The following is a 25424-nucleotide window of genomic DNA, read 5'->3' as shown; positions in this document are numbered from 1 at the left end:
ATGTATTCCACCTTCATTCTATTAATATAACCAATATTAAGACACTGACGAAGTTACCAAGTGAATACAAAGAAATAAAGGGACTGACATGTTTTAAGAGGATTATGTTTTTTCTTTAGCTGTGAGCTAAAGAATGACTGCAATAGCCTGAGGTGCTAGATTCAACATACCACAAAATAAACAGATATTAATTTATTACACTACAGCAGTGTTTATCAAAATGTGGTCCGGGGACCACTGCGGCTGCGGTTGTAATATACTGTAGATGAGTTGTTTGCCATACTGAACCAACTTGTATGTAAATCCAAACAGTTCTGCAACACTGTCTATGTAGTTTAAATCATATGAATCCTGTGACACAATAAGCAAAGTGGTTCAGTGAGTAGGCCTACTGTGTAGGCTATTATACTGTTGAAGTAGGTCTAATCTTTTTTTTTTTTTAAGCTAAGTGGTCCATGCGTTTCTTTTTTATTGGTTAACTAGTCCTTTGTCTGAAAAAGTTTGAGAAACACTGCACTACAATATCTCGCAGTCATAAGAGACAAGAGATGTTTTCCTCAGCTTCCGCCAAATTTTCTTTTGTACATCTTTTCTAAGCACTATGGCCCAGAGGGATGTATTTGAACCACATGAACGCTATCAGGAGACATGTCAGTCATGATTCCACATTAGAGAGAAGGTTAAGGTTATCTGTGTTGTTGCTAGAATGAACAACTAGAGGCAAATATATTTTAGACTACTAAGATATAGGAAAACTATTAGTTGTAATCAGCGGCTTTTATGAAAGACATCATTCATTTCTGTATCATTTAGTGTCACATTTTCAATGGAACTGTTAACTCTTTGCTATACCTATATCCATCTCCTAGGCATTTACAAGGAATCTCTCTGTAGTCTAAGGAGTGTTATGAGATGCTACTGAGGAGTCTGCTGTTTACCTTCTCAGTGTTCCCAAAGGTGTCAGTGAGGTTGAAACTGTGGAAGATGGTATGCTACTTTACACTTTTCCCTTTCCCTTGGACTTTCAATGGCTCAGCTACATTGATCAATGTAGCCTACTTGGACTCCAAACATTTGGACCCTACAGTATACCTTAAAAATGCACCTCCATGTTCAAAAGATTTGAGGATTTGTTTGGTCGAAGGAAGGTCCATTCACACTCAAGTAAGTTTCAAGGTATCCTTCACAAGTTCACCTTTCACATTATTTGTGTCATAATGAAAGCATTTGACATAATTTCCAATCCAATACCCTGTATCTGAGTCATAACATAAAAATGTACATCGTTGGGACAGGTGTGTCGTGTGCATCATTTGTTAAAACTGCACGTGCAGACATGCCCTGTTTGAGATGGTGTTGTTATGGCACGTAGTCAAAGATTCTATAGTTAACTAGACTAACACGTGCAGTTTTAACAAATATCAACCGTCTCTGACGTAGTTATGACTCACTGAGCCCTGTCCTCACTTGACTGTCGCACAGGCAGCCACAGGGCGGTGACACGTCTGAGAATTCAAATCACTACCGCTCAAACCAGAATGTGCAGAATTGTGAACATGTACATATTATCAAATTGGATCTTCCAGGACAGTTTGTAATTTTAGTGGGCAACGGTCTGATGAGAAATACTGAAGAATGCACCTAAAAAAAAAGAACCCGCACAACAAACAATAGCGGCAGCTGAATCATCTGAGCTTTGTGCTCATGGCTGCACCTATAAAAACATTAAGCTCAAATTCTAGTGAAACGAAAGTGAAGGCCACCGAGATGACCTAGCTACCATGTGACAAGTTCTAGCATAAATATTTGCTATGAGTATCTTTTAAGGCAAGGAGACCATGGCTGAATCTCAATGTGCCCCCTAAGGTCTAAGTCCTGAATTCTCAGAGAGGGTCAACAACAACAGCCATTGATAAGTGATAAAGTAAGTAATTGCTTTAAGGGTTCAAAATGCTATTAAAAGGAATGGGACAGGTCAGGACCTGCGGCATATCGAAATTCTCAGCATCAAAAATGTGTTGCAAACATTTTGTTTCATGCCAGTTGTTTACTGATGATTTTTCAAACTTCTGGCCTCCCTTTGGGTAACCCTGTTTTACGTCACAACGCTATGAATTGTTGGTAATTCCCTTGGGTAAAGTCTGCATGAATGCTGATTTACAAAAAGGGCACAGAAAGGGTGCAAGTGAGCCCTGCCCTGCACTTCACAATTTCACAGCCCTAAGCCCTGTTGAATTTAGCGGTTACACATCAAAATCTTTGAGTCTGAGGGGGACATTGAGACTCAGTCCATCAATACCATTAGCTTGACTCAACCTTTGAGAATTAGTGACTTGTGGAACTAATCATACATAGCATATAACAGCCATATTTGTATGGGTCATTGGGCTCACATTTGACTGTTCTGCTAATGCTGATTTTGCTGTTTTCAAGTAGTGATAGCAAAGTGTCATGAATAATAATCTAATTTTATAATTCCACCAAATGCTTTTTTACATAACTGATTGTGGACACTCATTAGTAATCTATTTAGGCTGGACTGCCAAATTCTAAGATGAAAGGGAATCAAATCACCCAAATCAGTGATTTAAATCCTTGGCATTAAGGGCAAACATCTTGCTTGAATTCAGTAATTTAACATTTCAAATGTAACAGTGTACCTACGAACCTGGCAAAAATAATTTGCTACAGGAGATCTGGTTTAAGAGCAGACATCGTCAGAAGTTCTCAACTATCACGGGATATTAATGCAGTGGCAATCATTAAATGACTGAATATAATACATGTCTCAGGTCATGTCCAAACTTGTTTTTGACCCCCAAAAATTGCATGTTAGTATTGAAGTGCATTTTCCAGCATGAGTGCACTCTAATCATCCCCTGCATTGGGTTTCCCCACATTTGTGCTAGAGGGGGTATACCCTATCCCGATACACAAAAAGCATGGCATGGAGAACTGATGCTGAGGCACTCGATAAACTAAAAAACAGCTCACAACTAGGTAATGCAATTACTGTATATGTGCAAAAACAAAACACAAAGTGATCTTTTTTCACTCATTTTAGGAGCACCTTAGACTTAAAATAAGACATTTAGGCAAATGAAACATGAACTAAATAGATCTTTGTATGGTGAAATCCGAGTGAAACAGTGAAAATGAAATGGGATAATCAAGACACTTGTAAGAGTATGTTACTCATATATTTCAGTGACTAACAACTGTTAAGATAATGTTAAATGGCTGATGCAGATAAGTCAAACTGACTTGATATCAAATATGATAGTAAGCAGGGAGTCTTTACATGTACACATTCTACATTACAGGAAAAGCTGAACCTTTAGCAGAGGGTATTGTAAACGGCGGTCAACTTTGGCAAGCTTGCTTGGGTTGTTGCACAAAAAGAAAATACAAGATTGATTATGTCCTTGTGCATTGTTGTGTTTTCCTTAAATAACTTTTATTCATTTCAGGATATCTGGGAGAAATGTACAATTGTACAATTTGTACAATTGTTTCTTGGATTTCCTTGGGTTTCTTTTTTTTTTTTTTAAACGGTTGCTGTCACTTAGTGCAGTTAAAACCCAGAAGAAGATTTTGTCCACCAGCAATCCTTCAGTTTGCTTTTTTCTTTTTCTTGAATGCATCAAAAATTAAAGTTCTTCAGGACATGTTATAGTCTTCAGTTCTGATTTCTCAGTTTTGTTCTGGATCCCAGTTCTTCAGTGTCAGTTGAGGAGGCACATTAAAAATACTGCCACTTTCCTAGGACTGTGTCTTTGATTGCATCAACAAACTGTGCAGGCACCCAGTAGACCCAGTATTGAGACGCTTCTGTTGGACCCAGCTGAAACGCCTGGTAAACAAACAAGAAACAAAAATGTAAAGTGTGAAGTGTAAAGTTCAGTGTGTATATGTAAAATGCAATATGTAATGTCCTCATTTACACATAATGTAAGGTACACTTATTTATTTGAAATATAAATATATTTACTGTTAAACAATGGACATGATGAACTACAGTGGTGCTTCAACAACAAACATGACATACCATCATGTGATAGTCCTCGTGGCCTTCAATTTGTTCAGTCACCACATTTTTAATAGAACCCATGGGAATTTTCTCTGTTCGTTCTGTAAAACAATATAAAAGAGAGAAGTCAGAGACAGCATTTGCAATGACTGTTGACAATGATGGCACTGAGATTTAAGACTTTTTGTCATGATAGCACAGAATCACCCTTCGTTCCGATCCAGAGCTGATCCTGCTCCAGTTTGAACGTGAGCCGCACTTTGCCTCCAGACTTGTTGTACATTCCGGATAAAGGCACCGTTGGTAAGCGCTCCTATTTAACAAATGAGACATCACTCGTTGGTCATTAGTGGGACAACAAGGGAGCCTTTCAGAAAGGCCCCTCCACTGGCTCTCCTTGCACGGACACAGAAAAGAGGATGGTTCAAGCAGACGCAAATGTGGAAAAAACTGCAGGAATGAAAAAATTGGTTCTGCATAATGTAATGTTCATCTACACTTTGAAAGATAGACAGTAGTCGTAAGGGTCAGGGTCAGAAGTAAACTGGAGGTCAATGCTGAGGTCATTTGTAAATGTTTAATGTATAGAATATAGAAGACAGAAGAAATTGGGATTACATAAGGATGAACCCAACAACAGGGCAACAAGGAATTGCCCTTGACAACAGATATGGCAAAAAGGAACCACCAAACATGACTGACCCTAAAGCAATTGATCATGCCCACATACCTTCACTCCCTTCACAGATGGCATAATATCATCAGGTTTGCCTTTATCCAGCACTTTTCTGTGTTGCTGAAACAGAATAAGTCATTTTGCAAACACGTCACTAAAAAACATAATTTTCCATCCAACAGGAAAGATTATAAAGGCTGGGCTGAATCTAAACCTGAGGATGACTTACTTTTTGTCGACATAAAGGCTCTTTCTTATTCTCTTCAGCTTTCACTTCTTGCTGAATAACCTCTTTCGGCGTATTTACAGCTAGGACATCATTTATAGTTGAGCCAACCACCATTATTTTAGCCCCATTTGTTACTTTGATTTCACGTAGCGTCTTATCCTCTGGTAACAGTCCCTTGTACATCACTTTCTGCATAGCAGGTGGAAGACCTAAAATATATCAAATTAAGGGTTTGACAAATAAACATCTGGTTTATTTTGCTCACCAACCTAAGACAAATCTGTATTAAATTCAGAGCCCATTCTACCCAATCCAGGGGAAAACTAAACAGTGTACATACATATGAATATACTTACCAGTCAAAGTATGAATCTTCTCTTTGAGTTTGGCTCCAGTTCCATCCAGAGGGATTTTAAGGTCATATTTGTTCTTGTTCCAAATAATTTTCAGTTCTACCATTTCTTTCCCCTCGTCAGAGTCATCTCCATTACTAACATCGGGGACCAGAGCAGAAGAGTTATCTCCATCTGTCTGAGATGCTTGTTCAGTCCCTGCTTCATCCCCTTTACCATCATCCTGACAGCAGATGTCTGGGTCCTTGAGACTGACTTCTGCTTCCATGACTACACCTTCACTTTCTGTCAGGGAATAGAAGGGAAAGAATTAGGCTTTACTGCAGTATCCTAGATTCTCATCTGTCAGGTAGGGCTGCCTGCAATTACCTGATGACACTGGAAATGCCAAGTCATGTTGTTGCTACTGAAATTGTTTAAGTAATTTACTAAATCCTATATAATTCACCCCAAACACATTTGAAGATGTAACATATTTGAAGCCTTCAAGTCAGTTGATTTTCAAAAAGTACATTCCCTTCAAAGAAGACACAAACACTGCCAAGTATGATGTAGACATGTTTGTACAGCTTGGCTAAGATCTCAGGTGGGTATAGACATATACACTACTACAATACTAAGGTATTGGCTTTAAAACGACCTGACAAGTATTTTCACTGTGGTCATCATATGGAGAACATTAGCTGACGATTACAAGTTAGCTAACACCTAAACTGTCATTCTGATAGCCAACAATACCGTTACCTGCCCGGTCAGCGAAAGTAAGTCACGGCACAAGACAGGCAGGATCAAACCATTACTTTATTTGTTCCTTTTGTGTAGTTTGCTAAATCCAGCTGACCTGTTGTATATGACTGGCGTAACAACAAAACAGAAAGCGCTAGCTAGGACAGCAGCAATAAATTAGCTTGCATGCTAACACTGACTACCAAGCTTGCCAGCTAGCGCGGGGTATGGTATGTTCTAGATGTTAACCAATAAAGATGTGGTTTCATGCTCAAATCAGATTGACAAGTTGAATTTGCCTCCACATTAACAATTACATATAGTACTTTGTGTAATTTAATACATATATGCTTAGGATACACCTCAAACGAAGTCAAAATAGCACATAACAAGATACAGTTTCCAAATACCCACCATCCTGCGCCGCCATGATGATTGTGTACAACAAGAACGTGCTATAACCAATTGGACTAAAGGGTATCCGTACAAATTAGGCGTTTCTAAATTTTCCCAAACGCGTACAGACAACTCGTATCAAGCTAGCTACCAGTAGTCAAGCATCACCTGTCATTTTCACAACTTTACCTTGGTCTGCTGATTTGGAGGGTTTCTGAAATAATTCAAAAATGTTTTGATACCAGCTCGCCACACGTTTGGATTGGATAGCGTAGATGCTATCCAGGCTCCGTTAACTGTGGCATCGCGCAAACGTACCCAAGCGTAAAAGTCAAGTTTATTTACTTTTGCAAACGAATGCTAACTCACTAGCTCGTTAGCTAACAGGTTAAAGTAACTTTAACGTGACTTTCAACTTTAGATAGTTTTACAAGTTATTACGATGGCTTAAGTTATTCTGTTTTCCCCACGTTGAGTGGTTTATCCAGAAGTCCACTCTGTAGGTCCAAACCAAACATCGCAAACTTCAAATTACGTTAATGTAACGTTAACATAGGTCATATAACGTGAAGTCTGAAGTAGAGCTAAAGTTAGCTAATACAACGTTATTGAAAATGAGCTTTTTCACCACCGCAGCCAGTGCTGTGTACTTATCACATGGTGCTGATGACATTTAACCAAAAACATCTAGTCTGAGTGGGTCACGAGAAACATTCAATTTTGTGGTCAACGTGTGTGTTTTCCAAGGACCACTATTACGGGCACCACTGGAAACTCAGATGTGGAATCGGATCTGGACAGGAATACTCACCTCCGTAGACTAGTTGTTTCAAAACTTTTGCCTTAACTTCGACATCAACAGCTATTTTTATGGGACTCCCGGAATGTGACTAGTCTACATATGGACTAATTTTAATCGGATAGCAAATTTTGGTCCTGAATGTTTTACAATGGCAGACCGCAGGACATTTAATGTGGTCGTTCTTGGAATAGGATTTCTTTTTATTTTTACCGCCTTTACAACACTTGGGAACATCGAAGTAAGTTATTATGAACTATATATAACTAACTTCGATAAAAGTTACAGCTGTCGCTGTCTGAATTGACATGTGATCTAATATATATAAATGCATGGCCTTTATTGATCTAAAAGCTTTCAACAGATTTCCTACTTAATTATGCTTCATAGGCTAACCTAGTTGATGTAACGTTAACGTTACATGTTATTTTAGTAGGCCTATGACCGCTTCATGATCAGATAACATTACCTTCGCGCTTTGAAGGCTACAACTTGCACAACACAACAGAGTGAGTCAGGGAAATTAGCTAACGTTGTGTCGTTCGTGAAGCATCGGATCAGTTGATCATGACCAGTACAGTTGAAGTCATTAAGTGATATAGGCCTATAGACCAATGGTAGGCTACTTAACTTCATGTTGTATTTTTGGAGTAGGCTAGTCTGTGAAGGCTTGCCAATGGTTACTGGGTCAGGCCTTTCTTTTACTGTCTATGGGTCAGGCGCATCTCGTGTTTTGAATTTGCTCGATACAGCAGGACGAATGACTGGAAAATTCAAATGCCACACTGTTCTATTGGTGTCTGTAAGTCGACGCATTGTGGGGCTTTGATTTCCCTATGCGTCTGGTCTGATCACGGAGTTTAAAAGTAACGTTACGGTTGGAAAATTGGATAGGATTCGCTTCCATTAGGCTACATCCAATTAATTTTACATCATTACAATTAATAGCCTGCCGTCGAGTCGCATGCTCCAAGACGTATGCATAGGCCTGGGCGGTCATAGATCGGCTACACATTTCTAAACTTTCGGATGGATTGAATGAATTTCTTTTGAGATTTGATCTTTATCTGTTAAATTGAATCATAAGGCTATTCATTATGAGTGAGAAACCCCTTTGAATATAGCTACCTCCTGTATGCAGCCTACACAGCATAGTCCAATATTTAGCTAGACTAAATGGACAATAGAGCAGGCTATATTAGCAATACATTTAAGTAAATGTCATATGATTGGAGGAAAACTGACGTTAGGATTCAAAGGTGTCAAGTGATCTACTCAAAGGTTACATTTGTGTTACTAGTGCTGCACAGTTGGACTGAACTGGTGTTGATTTGTTATTAACTGGTATATTAGTGTTGTTGTCAAAACCATGTGGTGTGAGCTGGGATATAGCCTGATATGAATATCTGAAGAGAAAACTAATTGACTTTGGAGAGCAGCCCTCTGCTGGTAAAAAAGCAGGTTACTTCCATAACCTTTGTTCTGTATTCAGGTCATAATTGACACTATCAGGCCCTCCCCTGCATGTAGCTTAGTTTAGTCATAAAGGTGGCAACTGTAAAAAATAGTTGTAATGCCACCATTTCAAGAAAGGTCCATGGATTTAATTGCATTTTTTGCTATAGCTTAAAGTGGAGTCAGGTATTGATTGTCAGCACATTTCTCAATGGCAGAATGATTTTGCCTAAATCCATATGCATTATTACACACCTTCCTAGGTTGATTTTTGTCCTAGTGGATTAAAGATGATGTCCATAATATGCAGTTAATTAAGAACTATTACCAGGGAATTGGCATGAACAATGCTTTCACCAATGATGTTTCATCCTTACAGCACTTACCATCATTGACTCCATCACAATACTGTCACAATATTACCAAACAAAGCAAGTCGGCATAGTATTTGCTCACCATTAGGATTGGCCCTGTCCTAACCAGAGGACCAATCTCATGACTTGATGGGGCAAGCCCACTGTTTGGGCATCCCGTGGTGTTCAGTTGGATGTCATCTAGGAACATCCCTTCACAGAGAGCAATCCCATGAGCATACCGTGTGTGATTAAGGATGATTTTTGCCAGGGGGTCAGAAAAGGGCCCTTGTCAAACTTACTTGGACTTCCAAATAATGGCCCATTGTGGCTCTTAAGTGGGACAGCGGAAATCATTGATAGAGACGCAGACAAAACACTTAACAATGCTTGGGGAGAAAATCACTCAGAATGTAGTGGTTCACTGGCCATGGGGCACCAAACATTAAGATACTATTCTGAAATCACACAAGTAAACCACTAGGCGACAGTAACTATACCCATATTGTATCCATGCCCTGCTTTTAGTGAACTCCTATCCGACAGAATTAGAATAAGGAGAGAGAATGTGCATTGGACTCTGTACTTCCACCATGTGGCAGCATTGACACAGGGAAATAGAGCTGTATTAAGTTAGACCAACTTTATATGCAAACAATGAAGTTGTTTTTGTAAGATTATGATTTCATGTCATGTAAATGTACTTATAATATATAACCATGCACTTCGTCAGTCACTGGCAATACAGTCTTGGCTGAATTCCTGGAGTGAAACATACATCCCGTGTAAAAATCTCAGTCTCAGGTCATGGGTCCTCCAACAGGATACTAAAACAAGGAACAAACAGTGGGCTATTCTGAAGTCACCTTCTATCAGTCCAGTCCTGAATCCCATTGAACATCTCTGGAAAGAGCTGAAATATGCAGTCTGTTGAAGGCAGACCTTCAAGGCAGTGAAGGCACCCTTTTTTAAATTAAGTCATTCAGAGCACCAGAAAGCATTTGTTGATTTGCATTGAACATGGAATAAACAATGAATGCAGATTACTATTGTCAGTTTGACATTATTTCAGAGAACAAAATGAGAGTTTTTTGCTTTTTTTAGTGAAAGGGCACAAACAATTTTAGCCAAGACTATATGATAATATTTGGCATTGAGATAAAAAAAAAATCACAAACATCTTCAAATTAATGTTGTCTTTCTTTCTCTCTCTTCGATATTAGCAAACTGTGCTGAAGAGCATTCAAAATGACACATTTGCTGGAAGTGGCTACCACAGGTAAAGACCCAATATCACATGCATACAACATTTCATTTAAAAATGTGGTATTTTTGGCTATTATGGCAAGACATCTGTGTAGCTGGATTTGCTGGTTTGTGATGAGAAAATATAGCCTGACGACTGGTGGGCACTCACCGTTCGCAGTGCTAAGTCCGAGGGGCGGGATAATCAGTTGTCTTTCAAATTCCCTCTGCACGCAATAGGACAGCGGCAGCGCTATGAGTCCCATGCGTTTCCCACCAGCGGAGCTAGTTGGCTAGTTCAAACGTTTGCCAACTTAATAAAAGCTTAACTCGTGTCACACTGTTCGCCAACAGCAACATCCATCTTATTTGTTTTCAAGTAGCAGGGAATTCAAGCCAAACCGTTGCAACTCTGCCATCAATCATTATGTTAAGCCCACCTAACGACTCTATACACGATTTCATTGGCCTGATTGATTTTTGATTTCTGGAGCTCACAAGCCAACGGAGAGTTGCTAGACTAGCCCTGGCAGCAAATATAATTTGCTGCCGCTAGGGGCGCGTCTAGATTTCTAGGCTAGAGAAAATACATAGTTTAAGGGTGTATTTGAGTTGGCTATGTATTACATACAGCGGCCTCAAGTGGTAAAATGTGGTATTTCAAGAGAACCGGCCAGGCACCACACCACAGAATTATCTTCCCTTTTCTGTTAATTTTTTTTTTTTCACTTCTTGTTTTCATGGATAACAGGTGGGCAAGAAAAGGGGTTATCTTCAGAAATGATGTATTAAAGGGACACCAGGCAAGCCTGATGATTTTTCTCTACAAAACTCCCCCTCGTTCAGTCTGAAGCTCTTTTCCTTTTCTTTGCGTCTTCCGTCAAGGGTTTTCGCTGCTACTACTACACACGTTTGCAACAATCTCTAGCGTTTCGTTAGCCTGCCTCTGTGCTGTAAACTGATCCTGCTTCGGTCGGCGGGTAGGATACACCGAACTTGCAAGTGGGATATTCTTCCTACAGGCAGTAGGGGCGGGCGAGAGAGCCTTCATTTGCCCCATAATGAGTCATTTAACCATATACCGACTTACGAAGATGATTAATTAACACAAAAACATTGCCTGGTGTCCCTTTAACCAAGAGTGTGTTTGTTGTTTTATTCTGAGAGCAGTGGAACTAAGTAGATATGGTATCACAGAGCCACCAGATACTGTATGTGTAGATAGTGGTGATGAGGGGGTTGGGATAAGGCATATGTTGGGGAAAAAAACCCTGTTTGAGCCTTTTATTTTTTATCCCTTGGTGAGACATGATGCATGGGATTATATTTTATCCAGCATATAACAGCAGTCTGCTATTATCAATATCAAGTATATTTAATTTATAGTCAGCACATAAAGTAAACCACCTTATTTAAAATTTCCACATAGGCTATTGTAAATTACATGTAGCCTAGCAGTCCATTAGAATGTTCTCATGCAAAAGTGAAGGTTAAACTGTTGCACTAGGTCCCAAGCCATCTATGCTTTCATTCTGTAGGTAAACACACTCATCTGGTTTGACGGCACTCTAAATTTTGAACATCATATTGCAAAGCTTGTGCAATCTTTGTTTTTACCAACTAAGGAATATTTCCAAAATAAGACCTTTTTTATCAGTCATAGACACAGAAACCATCTTACATGCTTTTATCTCCTCACGCCTGCGTTATTGTAACAGTCTTTTCACATGCCTAATTCAAAAGTCCTTACACAGGCTTCAAATAGTCCAAAACTGCTGCCAGGCTCCTAAATAAGACCAAACAGTATGAACACATCACTCCTGTTCTAGCATCACTACACTGGCTCCCAATATGCTGGAGAATTGATTTTAAAATGGTTACATTTTTGATGTATGTTAATTCCTTATAGTCCTACACGCACATTAAGGTCTGCAGGCAAAGGTTTATTAACGATTCCTGAGTCCCGGCTTGCTACTAAAGGGGACAGATCTTTTTCTGTGTTAGCCCCAAAGCTCTGGAATGCACTGCTTGAGCAAATAAGCTTAGCTAATTCTGTGACATCTTTTAAATCTCTCCTTAAAGAGTTTATTTAAGTTTCATTTTTGTTTTGTCTTGTTTTGTTTTTGTTTTGCCTTGTTTTGTTTTTGTTTTGCCTTGTATACTGTCTAATCATTGTATTTTTCTCTCCCTTTTTTGCCAATGTTGATATGGTCTTATTTGTATTGTTTTTAGACATTTAATTGTGTTCTGTTTATTCTTTTATATATGTAAAGCACTTTGTAACTTTGTTTAGAAAAGTGCTCTATAAATAAATATTATTATTATTATCTGTCTGTGACATCTATAAACAAAACCCCATCCCCATTTCAGTATCAGTGTTGTAGGGATGAAAATGTTGATTTATTCTGAAACTCTCAGAGAGAGGAGTTTGACTGGGTGAGCTGAATTAGCAGGTTTTCCACATGAGGGCTTAGTAACTGGGAAGAAGTTGACCAAATAATATGTGTCCATGGTGGATGTTACAGCATTTAATGGACTTGCTGTTTACAGTTAGTGTTCAGCATCTGTCTATCTGACTGCCCTTTAGATTAGAACATCATGTATGTCTCACATAGCAAGGCATCGGAAAGAACTGATATGTGACAAAGAGTTTTTTTTCTTTGTTTTTTACAGTTTGGGTATAATTTATGGAGTGTTTTCATTCTCCAATTTGCTGGCACCTACAGTTGTGGCCATTACCGGACCTCAGCTGACCATGTTTTTAAGTGGTATACTCTACAGGTAAACATATCTTCATCAATGTAATATTAGTTAAAAAACAAATCTCTTTAATATATAATGAATTCAAAAATATGATTGCAAATATTAGTAATAAATACAACTGTGAATTTGGGACTGGATTGCAAAACACTACTGTATACAAACCAAAAAACAACAACACTTCATTTGTATGTCCCTGCAGCGGTTACATAGCAGTGTTCATCACTCCATACACATGGTCCTTGTATTTTACATCAGTGCTGATCGGCATGGGAGCTGCTAGTAAGTTTACTTAAAATTAACTCATAAACAAAAACGACAATACATTGTTGCGTAGTACAACCCTAAGTCGGTACTTGGGAAAGGAACCCGTTTGTATTAAAACCATAGCTTGCCTTATCAACATGTGCTTTTTATGGTTTTATTGTTAAACAGCTCTTTGGCCAATAGGTTATTCAGACCTGAATAGAAGCAACTTGTTTATGAGTAACATGAAAAGGAAGTACCAGGTGGGGACTTACAGCATGGAAGTGAAGTCATTGAAGTGATGACCGCTTTTCATTTTATTATTAATGTAACTGCTGTAGCAAAATAGCTAGTACCGGTAGTTAAAATGGCTATTTTGAGGAACAAAACCATACTATACATTCCCCTTCTATACAATAATATGCTGAAATATAGTTAGATCACTTGAATTTGAAAAAAAACAAACATCAAAAACAAAATTGTCATGAAATAGTAATTATATATATTATTAGTAATCCCCCTCTGCATCATCTCCCAGAAATGTACAGTGGGTTAGATGTCATCTGAAGAAATAGTCATAGTCTAGTCATTTGTCATAAATAGTCTCTCTCACTCTCTTCATAACTGTCTGTAATCAGTAAACTTGTTCTGAACACTTTCAGTGCTGTGGACTGCTCAAGGACACTTCTTGGTTGACAACTCAGATGCCTCAACCATAAATAGGAACACAGGAGTGTTCTGGGCACTGTTGCAGTGCAGGTATGGATGACAGTAAACATTAACTGGAGTTGCCTTGTTTTAGTGTACCAACAAAACATTGCCATACAGTAACATTATTATTGTTATTATTAGTAGTAGTGGTAGTATTAGTAGTATTACAAGTTTGATGTTTGAGTTTTAGTAATGTGTCTGTGTCCCATTTTCAAACCTCCCTCTTCTAGTATCACATGCCTTTATTAAAGTTTATATTATTTCGGAGCCTAAAGGGCTTTTCAATGGGAAGCGAGTGGGCAAGCGGGTTATTTGAGTGGCGTTTCGGCAGGAGGGCGCAGTCCTGACATTCTTGCCACTTACGTGCACAAATCGAGAACACGCCTGCCCGCCTCCAAGATAAAGAATTTTTATTTTATCTTATCAGCTTTTGAGGTGGTGGTGAGGGCACTTCAGTTTTGAATTGTTATTTAGATGACCAGCTGGGCAGAGAACGGTGACCGCTGTCCGTTTGGAAAGCACCTACATTTGGATAGGACAGCTAAGAGAGACAGGAAATGAGTGTGAGAGAGATGTGGAGCGGGATTGACCAATGACAGAGGCCAACCCCTGGTCTCCATGGACACCTAGACCAAAAATAGCAAGGGATGTTGATGCTACTGTTTGCATAATAACTTCCCTTAGTCAAGTCAAGTCAGGCTTATTTATATAGACCCTTTCAAGAGAGTTCCATTATCAGCATCATAGTTGGTCCCACAAGACTTCCTTTTTAACATTCCATATGTTATCTTAATGCAGAGGAAGTAGATTGGGGCCCAAATAGAACGTTCAAGCATTGTTTTTGTTTTTATTGTTGAAAGGGTCTATAGCGCATTTCATACACAGGTCATTCAATGTGATTTACATAAGACAAACGCAAACAGTAATAGTGAATAAAAGCATAGAAGGGCAATAGTCAAAGAATAGTTTAAAAGGTAAAGATCATAACAAAAAACGCACAAGGTAAAACAATTTTAAAATAAAGAATAATTACAAAGACAAAATAAAAGACACAAGGTAGAATAGTATCGAATAGGTTAAGTATCAAATGCCTTTAGAATTCTTATTTACATTATAGGCCCTAATTTAAATCAGGGGCAAAGTGCAAAGCCAGTCAAAGAACAAAGTGTCTCGTGTTTGAACTAAAACTATTATGTGGCAGGGGAAAGCACTGAGCTGACCTACCAATGTTTGTGCTTAGGACTTGGCACATAGTATTAAATGAGCAAGTAAATTTTATAGGTATCAAACTAGCTTTAGTTAGACTTTAGACCTTGCACTTTGCCCTGTCATTTAAATCAAGGCCCATTATAAGTTTACATGCATACAATGATCGAAACGTTGCTATGTTTTTAAAGTAATAAAGTTGATATTTTTGGAGCAATTGCCGTGTGCAGACCACACTTCTTTCAATGTCTGAGTAACCTAAACAATTCTCTTTGATCTCCTTTTTTCAGTATGATATTTGGAAATTTGTATGTTTATTTAGACTGGAGAGGAAAAGATGATATCACAGGTAAGATATAGCATTTGGTTTAGTATGATTTCTTCTTCATATGAACGCATTCAGGGCTTTTCTTTTTCAAATACACATGAACACATTAAACAACAAAAAAATATGTTAGAATAAGTGTTCTGCATCCCCTGTGAATAATGTGGTGTTTTTTCCAGATGAGAATAGAAGGACCATGTTCATATCGCTGCTGGTGGTCTCTGTCATTGGCACGCTGTGCTTCCTGACCTTAAGGTCTCCCCAGCGTCTTGAGGAGGTCATCTCTGAGGAGGAGAGTCAGAGCTTGCTGTCCAAACACATGATGTAAGTGAGAGTAACCGACTACACCACCTGAGGAGTTTCACAGGATATACTCCATTAAGTAGGCCTAATAGTTAGGGGGTTAACTACGCCAAGCTCTATGAGGCAACACAGGTTTGTGACCACGTAAACCAGACGTGGGAGTCCAAAAAAAAAGAAACATCCAATAAATAATAATATACAAAAAGCACACAACCCCCAAAAAGGGCAAACCCACAGCAAATCACAACTCTGGCGGGGGGCTAGGGGCTATCACAGAGGAGAGGATCCGGAAGATCCACACCACATGTCAACACGTCAATCCAAAAGAAAAACACCCAGTGTACTACAGCAGGAAGAGTCAAGGGACTCCACCACCTTGGGACCACCCTGCCACCACTTGGACTCACAGCTCCTGCCCAGTGAGAGAGGAAAAAGGGTCAATAGTCACTATGCATGGTTCATACTGCACGAATACACTGGTGCTACTGTAGTTTGTTCACTATCAAAGAAGGACTTATCTTTTTATAGGGGGCACACAATAGCTCTCCTTCCAGCTGCCACGGTGCAGCATACAGGGAACAGTTGTGAAATAAGCATGCAAACACACACACCAGCATAAACACACACACACCCAGCATGCACCAGTGTACACTTGCATGCACCAGTATACACACACACACACACACACACACACACACACACACCTTGACAATAATCAAAACGACCAATGCCCAGTCAGCACTCCACATGCATTACAGATAGGGCACCACAGCAATTGTTTGGCTAATAACAGAGCCAGAAATGCAAATAACACAAAATGACGCCATCTGCAAAAAGGCCGATCAGAGACTGTTCTTTTTGAGGAAGTTGAAGGGATTCAGTGTTGAATGTTTTACTCATCTCATTTGCTGAATCAGTTTGAACTTTTGCTATGATCTGATTTGGCAACCTGAGCGTAACAAACAAAAATAGTCTTGGTAGAATTGTTACTCTGTCGGAAGATCACTAGTACTGACCTCAACAGCGTTGGGTATGTGTATGAGGTCAGAGCCACACAGAGAGCAGTGGCCAATCTAGCAGTAGAGAAAAAGTAAAAAAAACCCAACAATATAATAATAATGCAAACAAACAAAACAATAAATAAAACATCAGATATTTAGAATTAAGTAAAGATGAGAATTCACAGGATGGTAAGGAGATAGATACAACAACACGTATAGTAAAACCATTACAGTGAAATAGAAAGACCCTGTAAATAGCAGCAGTAGAATGTAAAATAATGTGAAGAAATAGCCTACCAAGATATAAGATACAAGATATCTTTTTAAAAGATATTTACAGAACTCGCCTGTTTGATGTACAGAGGCAGGGTGTTCCATAGCTTCAGTGCATAATGGGTAAAAGCAGCTTCTCCGTTTTGCTTGTGGAGCACTTTGGGCACAATTAAAATATTAGCATTGGAAGATCTAAGGTTCCTTTGTGGTTGATACGATATTAAAAGTTTAGAGATATGAAGGTGCTATGCCATTCAGAGGTTTGTAAGTAATTAACAGAACCTTAAAAGCAATTCTATAGGAAATGGAGCCAATGCAGTTCAGCTAACACAGGGGCGATGTTTTATGTTGATTGAGTGTATTTGTGCTGATTACTGGCTGTCAACCAAATTTCCACTAGGGGACATTAAAGACTATTCAATCCATATAAAAACAAACCAGGTCATTCACCATGGGGAGGCACTGATGGGGAAATTACGATGGGTCTTCAGGCTGACAAGACCTCCCTCAGAAGTCAAATGAACATAAACAAACCGTGGAAACAAAGCAGCAGACTCATAGGTCATGGAAACAGCCCTGAGACCAGCACGAGCACAGTCGATGCTTCTGTCAATCTGTAGATATAGAAAAAGCTAAAATTACAATTTGTCGCTCATTCTAAAATTAGACATCATACAAACTTACTGTCAGGGCCGGTGAGGCCAGGTGAGTTGCTGTGGAACCAAAAGCAGACTCGGGAAGCAGAGAGTATATTTAGTGGGTTTTAATGACAGAACACAGGAATCGGCAACCAGGCAGAGTGACTTGACAAAACAGTGCAAACTAAAAAAAATCCAAAAAACGGCAGAGGTGCAGGCAGGTTTCAGTCAAAATCCAAAGTGGCAAGACCGGCAGAGTTCGGTACACAGGTTGGCAGGCAAAAGTGGCAAGATAGGTAGAGTTCGGTACACAGGTTGGCAGGCAAAAACACAGGCAGCAGTACAGGCAAGGTTCAGTCAAAAATCCAAGGTGGCAAAAACAGGCCAAGAAAAATACAGGCAGATGAATCAAAGGGTCTAGGCGAGACTCACGTGGTTAAACAGGCATAGGTTGGCAACAAAAGAATGCAAGGTCCAAGCAAAGGTTTCCAAAAGGGTTGAGTCCAATTCACAAGTCCAAAAAACAGGCTTAGGTCAAAAAACAGTAATCCAAAAGAGCATGAGCATAAGCGAGAATCCACTGTGAACGTGACAATCGTGAGACGTGACAATCTGGGAAAGAGTGTTTGTAAGAGTGGCACTGCTTAAATGCTATGGCTGACGGGGGAGGCATATCCAGCTACATAAGGCCATCCCTCTCAGTAGCAAGGCTTAAAGTTCTGAAATCAAGCAGAGTGCCTGAGAACCAAGCCTTGTAATATTTTAAAATAAAGAACTACTACATATACCAACAATAACTTCAGGCACAGAAATGTTCCCTGCTTCAAGCCCTGTAGTATTTACAGTTGCTTTGTAACACTGTCATTCTGTAATGTGTGTGGACCTGTTTCATTTAATTTGACCTATGTCCATCTCCTTTTGACTACACAACTATATGTATGCTTAGTACTGTAAAATAGTGCTCAGTCAATTTCCCTGACTAAACAGCGGATTATTTTTGGACTGTACTGTAAGCTAAACTAATAAATCATTCTCTGTTGGAGATTCCATGGGGATGCTGGGTTATATGAGGTCATGGAATGTTATGGCTTCTCTACAAGTCAGCACTGAATTAATTAAAGTCAGCACTGATTTACTACATCACCAGTTGGTCCTGCATTTGTTTTTGGGAATAACTACTATCCTAAACTGTACAAACAGTATTACTGGTTAATAAAGAGTTGAAAAGACAACTCTACATTTGTTTGTACATTCTTTCAATTATTTTTCTAAATAACTCCTATCCTGTCTTGTCCATCATAGATACAAACAAAGAGCCAACTCAGCTGTGAAGGATGCCAAGTCAGAATTCAGTGAGTCACTACAAGTTTACAGTTTTTTTTTATTACTTTATTTAAATATAGTGCTTTCATTTACAATCCAATCATTATTGGTCTTCTACTGCACTACTTCTTCTTCTACTGCACTACTATTTAACATTTTTACATTTTTGCCCTTCAAAAATAGACAATCACCAACAGAAACAAAACACAAAGAACATTAATAACAGACAATCATTGACAGACATTACATTGACAGAAAACAAAACAAGAACAAAACAGAAGGAACATCACAATAAAAGCAAAGCATCCACAACAGATGACAGAGACAAAGACAAAGACAAGTTTACAGTTGATAATATGATATGATACTTTCAGTGCATAATATGGAATGAAACATGTATGTGATTTAAGACATATGTCCTCAGGTTTGCACCCTTGTAGTTCTGTCTTTTATTTGTATCTCTTTTATGCCTGTTTTTGTATGTCTTTTGTATTCATTAAAACACTCTGTTGCCCTCACAGGGACAATTCTGTCTCTCCTTGGCAGTAAAACCATACTGCTCCTGAGTTGTTGCATGGCCTACAGCGGTAAGCACCTCACGTTGATATATTTTAAATGTTTTCAGTATGTCACACACCACATGCGTGAATAGCCTGTGTGTCCCCTTTGCAGGTCTGGAGCTTTCCTTTTACAGTGGTGTGTATGGCACATGCCTCGGCTCAACCACACACTTTGAAGACCAAGCTAAAGGCCTAATTGGACTCTCTGGCATAGTGGTCGGAGTTGGAGAGATTGTGGGTAGGTTAATGGTCCAAGGCAAGTCTTCCTTGTAAAGAGGCACAATGTGTTTAATCACAAATGATTAACTAATATATAATTAGTTTTATGATTAATATTAATTGTTAGTTTTTCATGATTATTTGATTATTGAAGGGAAAAAATCTAGTTAATCATACCTGGCCCTATGTGAAAAAGTAATTTAATTTTAAGCCAATCAGTTGCCAAGTTTGAGTTCAATTTCACATCTAGACATGATTACATCCAGACCTGTTCAGTGTAAACACCACTTAAATAGAACCTGTATAGCAATGTGAGATAGGCTAAAAAGTCTTAAACAGTAACACATGGTGGTGCAAACTAAAGGAAAACAAGAACAGATGCAAAACCTACTAGGTCATTGAACCCTGTACGTCTGGAAAGGGTTACAAAGCCATTGGTAACAAACCACTGTGGGAGCCATTATTTACCAATGGTGAAAACTTGTGGTGGTGGTGAACAGTGGTCAACCTTCCCATGAGTGGCTTGCCTACCAAAATTACCTAGAGCTCTTTCTCCACTCAGCCAGGAGGTCACGAAGGATCGCAGACTGACCACTAACAAAGAACTGCAGGCCTCACTTGCCTCACTTTTCCAATGAAAGAGCTTGATGATCCCAAAAGAAAGGATTGAAAGGATGTTCTGTGGACTGATGAGTCAAAACTTTTTATTTAGAAGTTAGAACTTTTTGAAAGTCATTGGACCTGCTACATCTGGTGTAAAGAGAACACAGTACTCCACAATAAGATCATCTTAGCAACAGTCAGATGCGGTGGTGCTAGTGTGATGATCTAGAGCTGCTTTGCTGCTTGAGGACCTGGACGACTTAACACAATGGTTCTCAAACTTCAACATAGTGGTTCTCAAAATTTTTCTGTCATTCCCCACTTTGGAGGTGGGGAATTTCCAAGCCCCACCTGACCCCATCACCCCGGCAAAATGATAACGTTAAAATATTATTTTCTCATTTTGGTTCCACGTTACATTTCCCGTCTCAGTCCGCAGGTTCTGATGATGTTTTAATAGTTAGTTAGTTCATATGACAGTCCGTTTATGACTCCAATGTTTGTGTTTGGCTATTTTGTTTTGAATCTATGCTCTTCCTTGTCCTTGGGGGCAGCCGTGGCCTACTGGTTAGGGCTTCGGGCTTGTAACCGAAGGGTTGTTGGTTTTGATCCCCGACCAGTAGGAACGGCTGAAGTGCCCTTGAGCAAAGCACCTAACCGCTCACTGCTCCCTGAGCGCCTCTATAGCAAGGCAGCTCACAGCTCTAGGTTAGTGTGTGCTTCACCTCACTGTGGGCCAGATGTACGTACATTTGCGAACGTAGCGTTATCAGTGCCATGGACACACCGCAGATTGCGAACGCTGTCAGACCCAAGTTTCCGTCGTATTTATCAATCGTTCAATCCTTAGTGTAAACTGCGCCTTTCTCTGCCCTTCTCCGCCCATAAACGCAATTTACGAACGTCCACAACTGAATGGCAGCGCCTACAAGCGCAGTTGAATGAAGTTAACTGATGACAACATTAAAAAGAATCAAACGTTTAGCGATCATACCATACATGATAAGATGTCAACAAGCAGGGAGATAATGAAGATCAGTAGTTCTACTCAAACTACTTGTGCACGTAGGCTATGGAAGATCGGTCAAATCTAGCAAGTAGGAAAGTTTAAGTGAATAAAGTGAAAGTAAGACATGCGAAAGGCCAACGAAAGTTAAGGTTGCTTTTGGTAGTACAAATACTTTCACCACAAAAACTGGTGTTCTAAATAGCGATTCTGTTGTCTTTGAAAGGTTCTCTTATTGACACATTGAACTGCAATGTGGATTAACACCTGCTTTTACAAGGCGGAAGTATTTAGGCGCAGAATAGACGTGCGCTTTCAGGAGCAGTCTTTGTACATACCGCGGAATACATAACTAGGCGCTCTTTACTCTTCCCCTCCCATCTTTTTACGCTAAACTCCCACTTTCCCCTGGATCCTCCCATGAATGCATATGCATGACATGACAATCGCAATCTGCCACTTTCAGCTCCCGCGACAGGCAGTTTGCGCTTTTACATCATTGCGGCCTGTTTGTACATACCTCGCAATGATTTTACACGCACATTGCGAAACAAATACGCCTGAAATGGGCGCAAAAGCGTTACTACATCTGGCCCTGTGTGTTCACTGTGTGCTCTGTGTGTTCACCAATTCACAGATGTAAATTCCTAGTATACGCCTTGAAATCCTCTTGTTCTTCGCGCCCCACCTGTCATGTCTCTATTCCCCACTAGTGGAATCATGTGATGGAAGAAATATTGAGCTTGTGAAATGATGTGTACACATGTAAAGTTTTGTTTGTGCAAATGATGTGCAAATGTGTTGTGTAGTGTACTGTTGTGTTGACACTACAGTATAATATGCAAATACTTTTTCAGTGCACTGTAGATTATGTAACCGGTCCATATTACAAGCTCATATTACCTGCCAAACACCTGCTGTAGAAATATTTTGTGCATCTGTGAAAATGTTTTGTACATCACACTATAATATGCTTTTCTGTGCACTGTAGGTTACATGTCACCTGCCCATATTACAAGCTCATATTACCTGCCAAACATTGGTTGACATCTGAATTTTGAATCTGTTTCTATATTTTTCTCCGGATTATTATTTTAATGTCTGGAGAATTTTCCTGTCACTCCTTAAAGTATCTTTGTTGTCAGTTGACCAGATATAAATATATACACAGTCATTCAATGTTGAATCTAATCTAATTCTGTAAGGTTTTCTGAGACCCAAGATTTCCACTGACATGCTTCTGTCATTCAAAAGACTACATGCATATTATTTAACATGATTATGTAAGGTAGGGGAAAATAGCCAATGCATGGTGGAGTCATATGACTACACAGGCACATTCCAAACTACCTGAACACGTAGTAAACTGTAGATTCACTAACATGCTGGATGGCCATGAGCAGCATGACTGCAGGCCATTGCTCTCCTGTGCTTTCCACACCTCTCTGCGTTTGAGTGGACCTAAGATGCTCTCTCATCCCTTAGGCGGAGGCCTGTTCGGCTTGGTGTGCAAGAACAATCGTTTCAGACGCACCTCTGTAGTCTTCCTCGGGATGGTCGTGCACTTTGTGGCGTTTTACCTGATCTTCCTCAACATCCCCGACGATGCTCCAGTGGTTTTCTCAACCACCTCACAGCACCGACCTTATTTATCGCCCAGGTATTTGGTCACTGTTACTCTTATTGGGTCAGTTTCCCCTACACATAATTCCCGTGTAAAACGCAAAGAAGGTAGTTATTTTTCTGCACTGTTTATGAAATGTATTTTATCTATGTATCTTAACACACTGTAACCCTATGTAGGCTATCTATACATCTATAAGGACTCTCACATGTTACTCAGTACAACTGACACTTGTGTGCTTTTGCTTGCTCCAGTGTGTCTATTGCCCTGCTGTGTAGCTTTCTACTGGGCTTGGGAGACAGCTGTTTCAACACTCAGCTGTACAGCATCCTTGGACGTGTGTATGCAGAGCAAAGTGCCCCTGCTTTTGCCATCTTTAAGTTTATTCAGGTAAGGTTTATTCATAAGTCGCTGACTGTATAGCCTAGAGGCATTTTAAGCTGCAACTGCAATGTGCATAAATGAAGCGTCAAAAGCAAGTCAAGGCATGTTGTAGCAGATCAATTTCACACTATGTTGCAAAACGTCCAGTTTCTATGAAACCTCGGTTCTTCAAAGAAACGGAGTGAGACACAGCTCACATATGTATGCATCTAAGGCTAGGGTCACATTACCAGGCCATATCATATTTTTCACTTGATATGATGCATATCTGATGTTGTCAAAATAGTATGAGCAGCAGAAGTCACATGAAATATGACATTTTCAATTAAATTCATTTCAATTCATATTTGTGCCTGTGTGTTTTGTTTCTGTTTATGATGTAGGCTATCTTTTGTGTTCTGCTTTATTCTGCGTCCGGTAACGTCTTGATTGTCTTGAATGTTTGATTGATGAAGCAGTTCCCTTTATTCTCCATTTTTCTCCCATGGGAGAGAAATGATATAAACGTAACCTTATAATTAAAACTCAGTACTGAGTTCTGGAGCTTGGTTTCCTGACTAACTCCGTTTGTCCTCCACCCCCAGTCTATCTGTGCTGCCGTGGCCTTCTTCTACAGTGGCTACCTCCTGCTGAGCTGGCAGCTGCTGATCATGGTGCTGCTGGGCTTCACTGGGACGCTCTGCTTCTTCATGGTGGAGAGAATGCAGAACTCTGGGGAGCTGCAGGAATAACTTAGTAGCAAAACTCAATCCCAGTGCCCATCCAGCTTATTGCCAAAGTATACAGGACATGAAGTCATAGGAGTCTGTGTCACTCTAAAAGAACACTTGCGCTAATTCAATAAAGTAGCCTTGTTGTACATAGCAGAATTACATAGCAGTATAGCTTTTTTGTGAACCACTAATTATGTGTCTGGCCATTTTAGAGGTTTGACTTGCTTGTTTGTTTTTTTTGCTTTTTATGCCTTTAATGTGATAGGATAGTGGAGAATGACAGGAAGTGAGTGGGAGAGAGAGTCGGGGTGGGATCCGGAAAGGACCGGAAATTGAACCCAGGTCGTGTCGCCGGCGTACAGTGCAGGTGCTCCAGCCAAGCGCGCCAAAGCTGGGGCCTGCTTGTTTGTTTTTCCTTTCTTTCTTTATTGTTATGATAAGATGAACCTTTCAGAATAGGTGTTTGTTGGTTCTTTTCTGTTTTTTTGTTTTGTTTGTTTGTTTATTATCTTCCTGTCGTGCTTTCGCATTTCTCTCAGGTGTTTTATTCATATCTTACTAATAGCTGTAGGCTTGTGCACAATTTAACTATGCATATTTATCTTGTTGTGTCACAGTATAATTTAATTTGACTGTAATTGTTTTGTGTTTTTTATGCCAGAAGTATGACTTTATGCTGCACACAGACAGATGCACTACAGAAGGTATTAGGACTGGAAGCCATAGCTGTCCCTAAGTCAGGTGATAGAAACAAAGAAACTATGCACCAAGGGCATAGTCATATCATGAGTGTCATTTTATTTGCATTTATTTTATTTCATTTTTTTATTATTATTAATGAGTGTGCCTATTAAGAGAAGTGTAGTTTCTCAAGAAATGTCAAACATCAAAAGATTTTCCATACATTTCTTAAAAAGTATACTTGACTATTTTTAACTTTTATTCTGATTCAGAGCTGCCCATTTCTAAAATGTTTTAATTAATTAATCTTTAATTATGTACATTTTTCATTCATTTTATATGTTTTGTATTATGCATAAATAAAAGCATTCATTTTTCATTTACCTCCATAGTTTGGTTTACTGGCATATAAAAAATTAGGCACATAAAGCCAATGCTAATTTCTTATTCGAATAATTAATATGTGCATTAAAGTTGTATGGAAAACCATCTTGCTGGTCCATATGGGTAGAATGACAAAGATACCGGTAGACATGTTCCTCCCAGCTGCATTTGCCATGGGGAGAGACCGTTAAGATAACCATCA

General features: G+C 39.4%; 2 protein-coding genes across 4 annotated transcripts; one reads left to right on the top strand and one right to left on the bottom strand.

Annotated features, from left to right (window-relative positions):
- Nucleotides 1–3181: 3181 nt before the first annotated feature.
- Nucleotides 3182–7360, bottom strand: ubfd1 (ubiquitin family domain containing 1). Of its 3 annotated transcripts, none has more exons than XM_042086150.1 (7): nt 7222–7360; nt 5292–5573; nt 4936–5144; nt 4761–4826; nt 4238–4343; nt 4049–4131; nt 3182–3853 (listed from the first exon to the last, which is right to left on the bottom strand). In XM_042086150.1, exons 2-7 carry the CDS (start codon nt 5554–5556, stop codon nt 3743–3745), a joined length of 840 nt encoding a protein of 279 aa, XP_041942084.1. In that variant the 5' UTR covers nt 5557–5573; nt 7222–7360; the 3' UTR covers nt 3182–3742. The 3 variants fall into 3 exon arrangements, with proteins under 3 accessions (XP_041942084.1, XP_041942085.1, XP_041942082.1); XM_042086151.1 differs by lacking the exon at nt 7222–7360 and adding an exon at nt 6600–6721; XM_042086148.1 differs by lacking the exon at nt 7222–7360 and adding an exon at nt 6429–6543.
- On the top strand, nt 7323–25146 carry LOC121705267 (UNC93-like protein MFSD11). The gene is made up of 13 exons (XM_042086147.1): nt 7323–7450; nt 10241–10296; nt 12936–13043; nt 13225–13304; nt 13931–14027; nt 15476–15534; nt 15690–15834; nt 19028–19077; nt 19570–19635; nt 19721–19846; nt 22922–23096; nt 23315–23450; nt 24029–25146. Exons 1-13 carry the CDS (start codon nt 7361–7363, stop codon nt 24173–24175), a joined length of 1335 nt encoding a protein of 444 aa, XP_041942081.1. The 5' UTR covers nt 7323–7360; the 3' UTR covers nt 24176–25146.
- Nucleotides 25147–25424: the final 278 nt, after the last annotated feature.

Source organism: Alosa sapidissima, chromosome 3 (assembly GCF_018492685.1).
Source record: "Alosa sapidissima isolate fAloSap1 chromosome 3, fAloSap1.pri, whole genome shotgun sequence".
In the NCBI taxonomy this organism is placed as follows: domain Eukaryota; kingdom Metazoa; phylum Chordata; class Actinopteri; order Clupeiformes; family Clupeidae; genus Alosa; species Alosa sapidissima.
The sequence above is the reverse complement of the archived record's forward strand: the minus strand, read 5'-3'. Positions and strand labels throughout refer to the sequence as shown.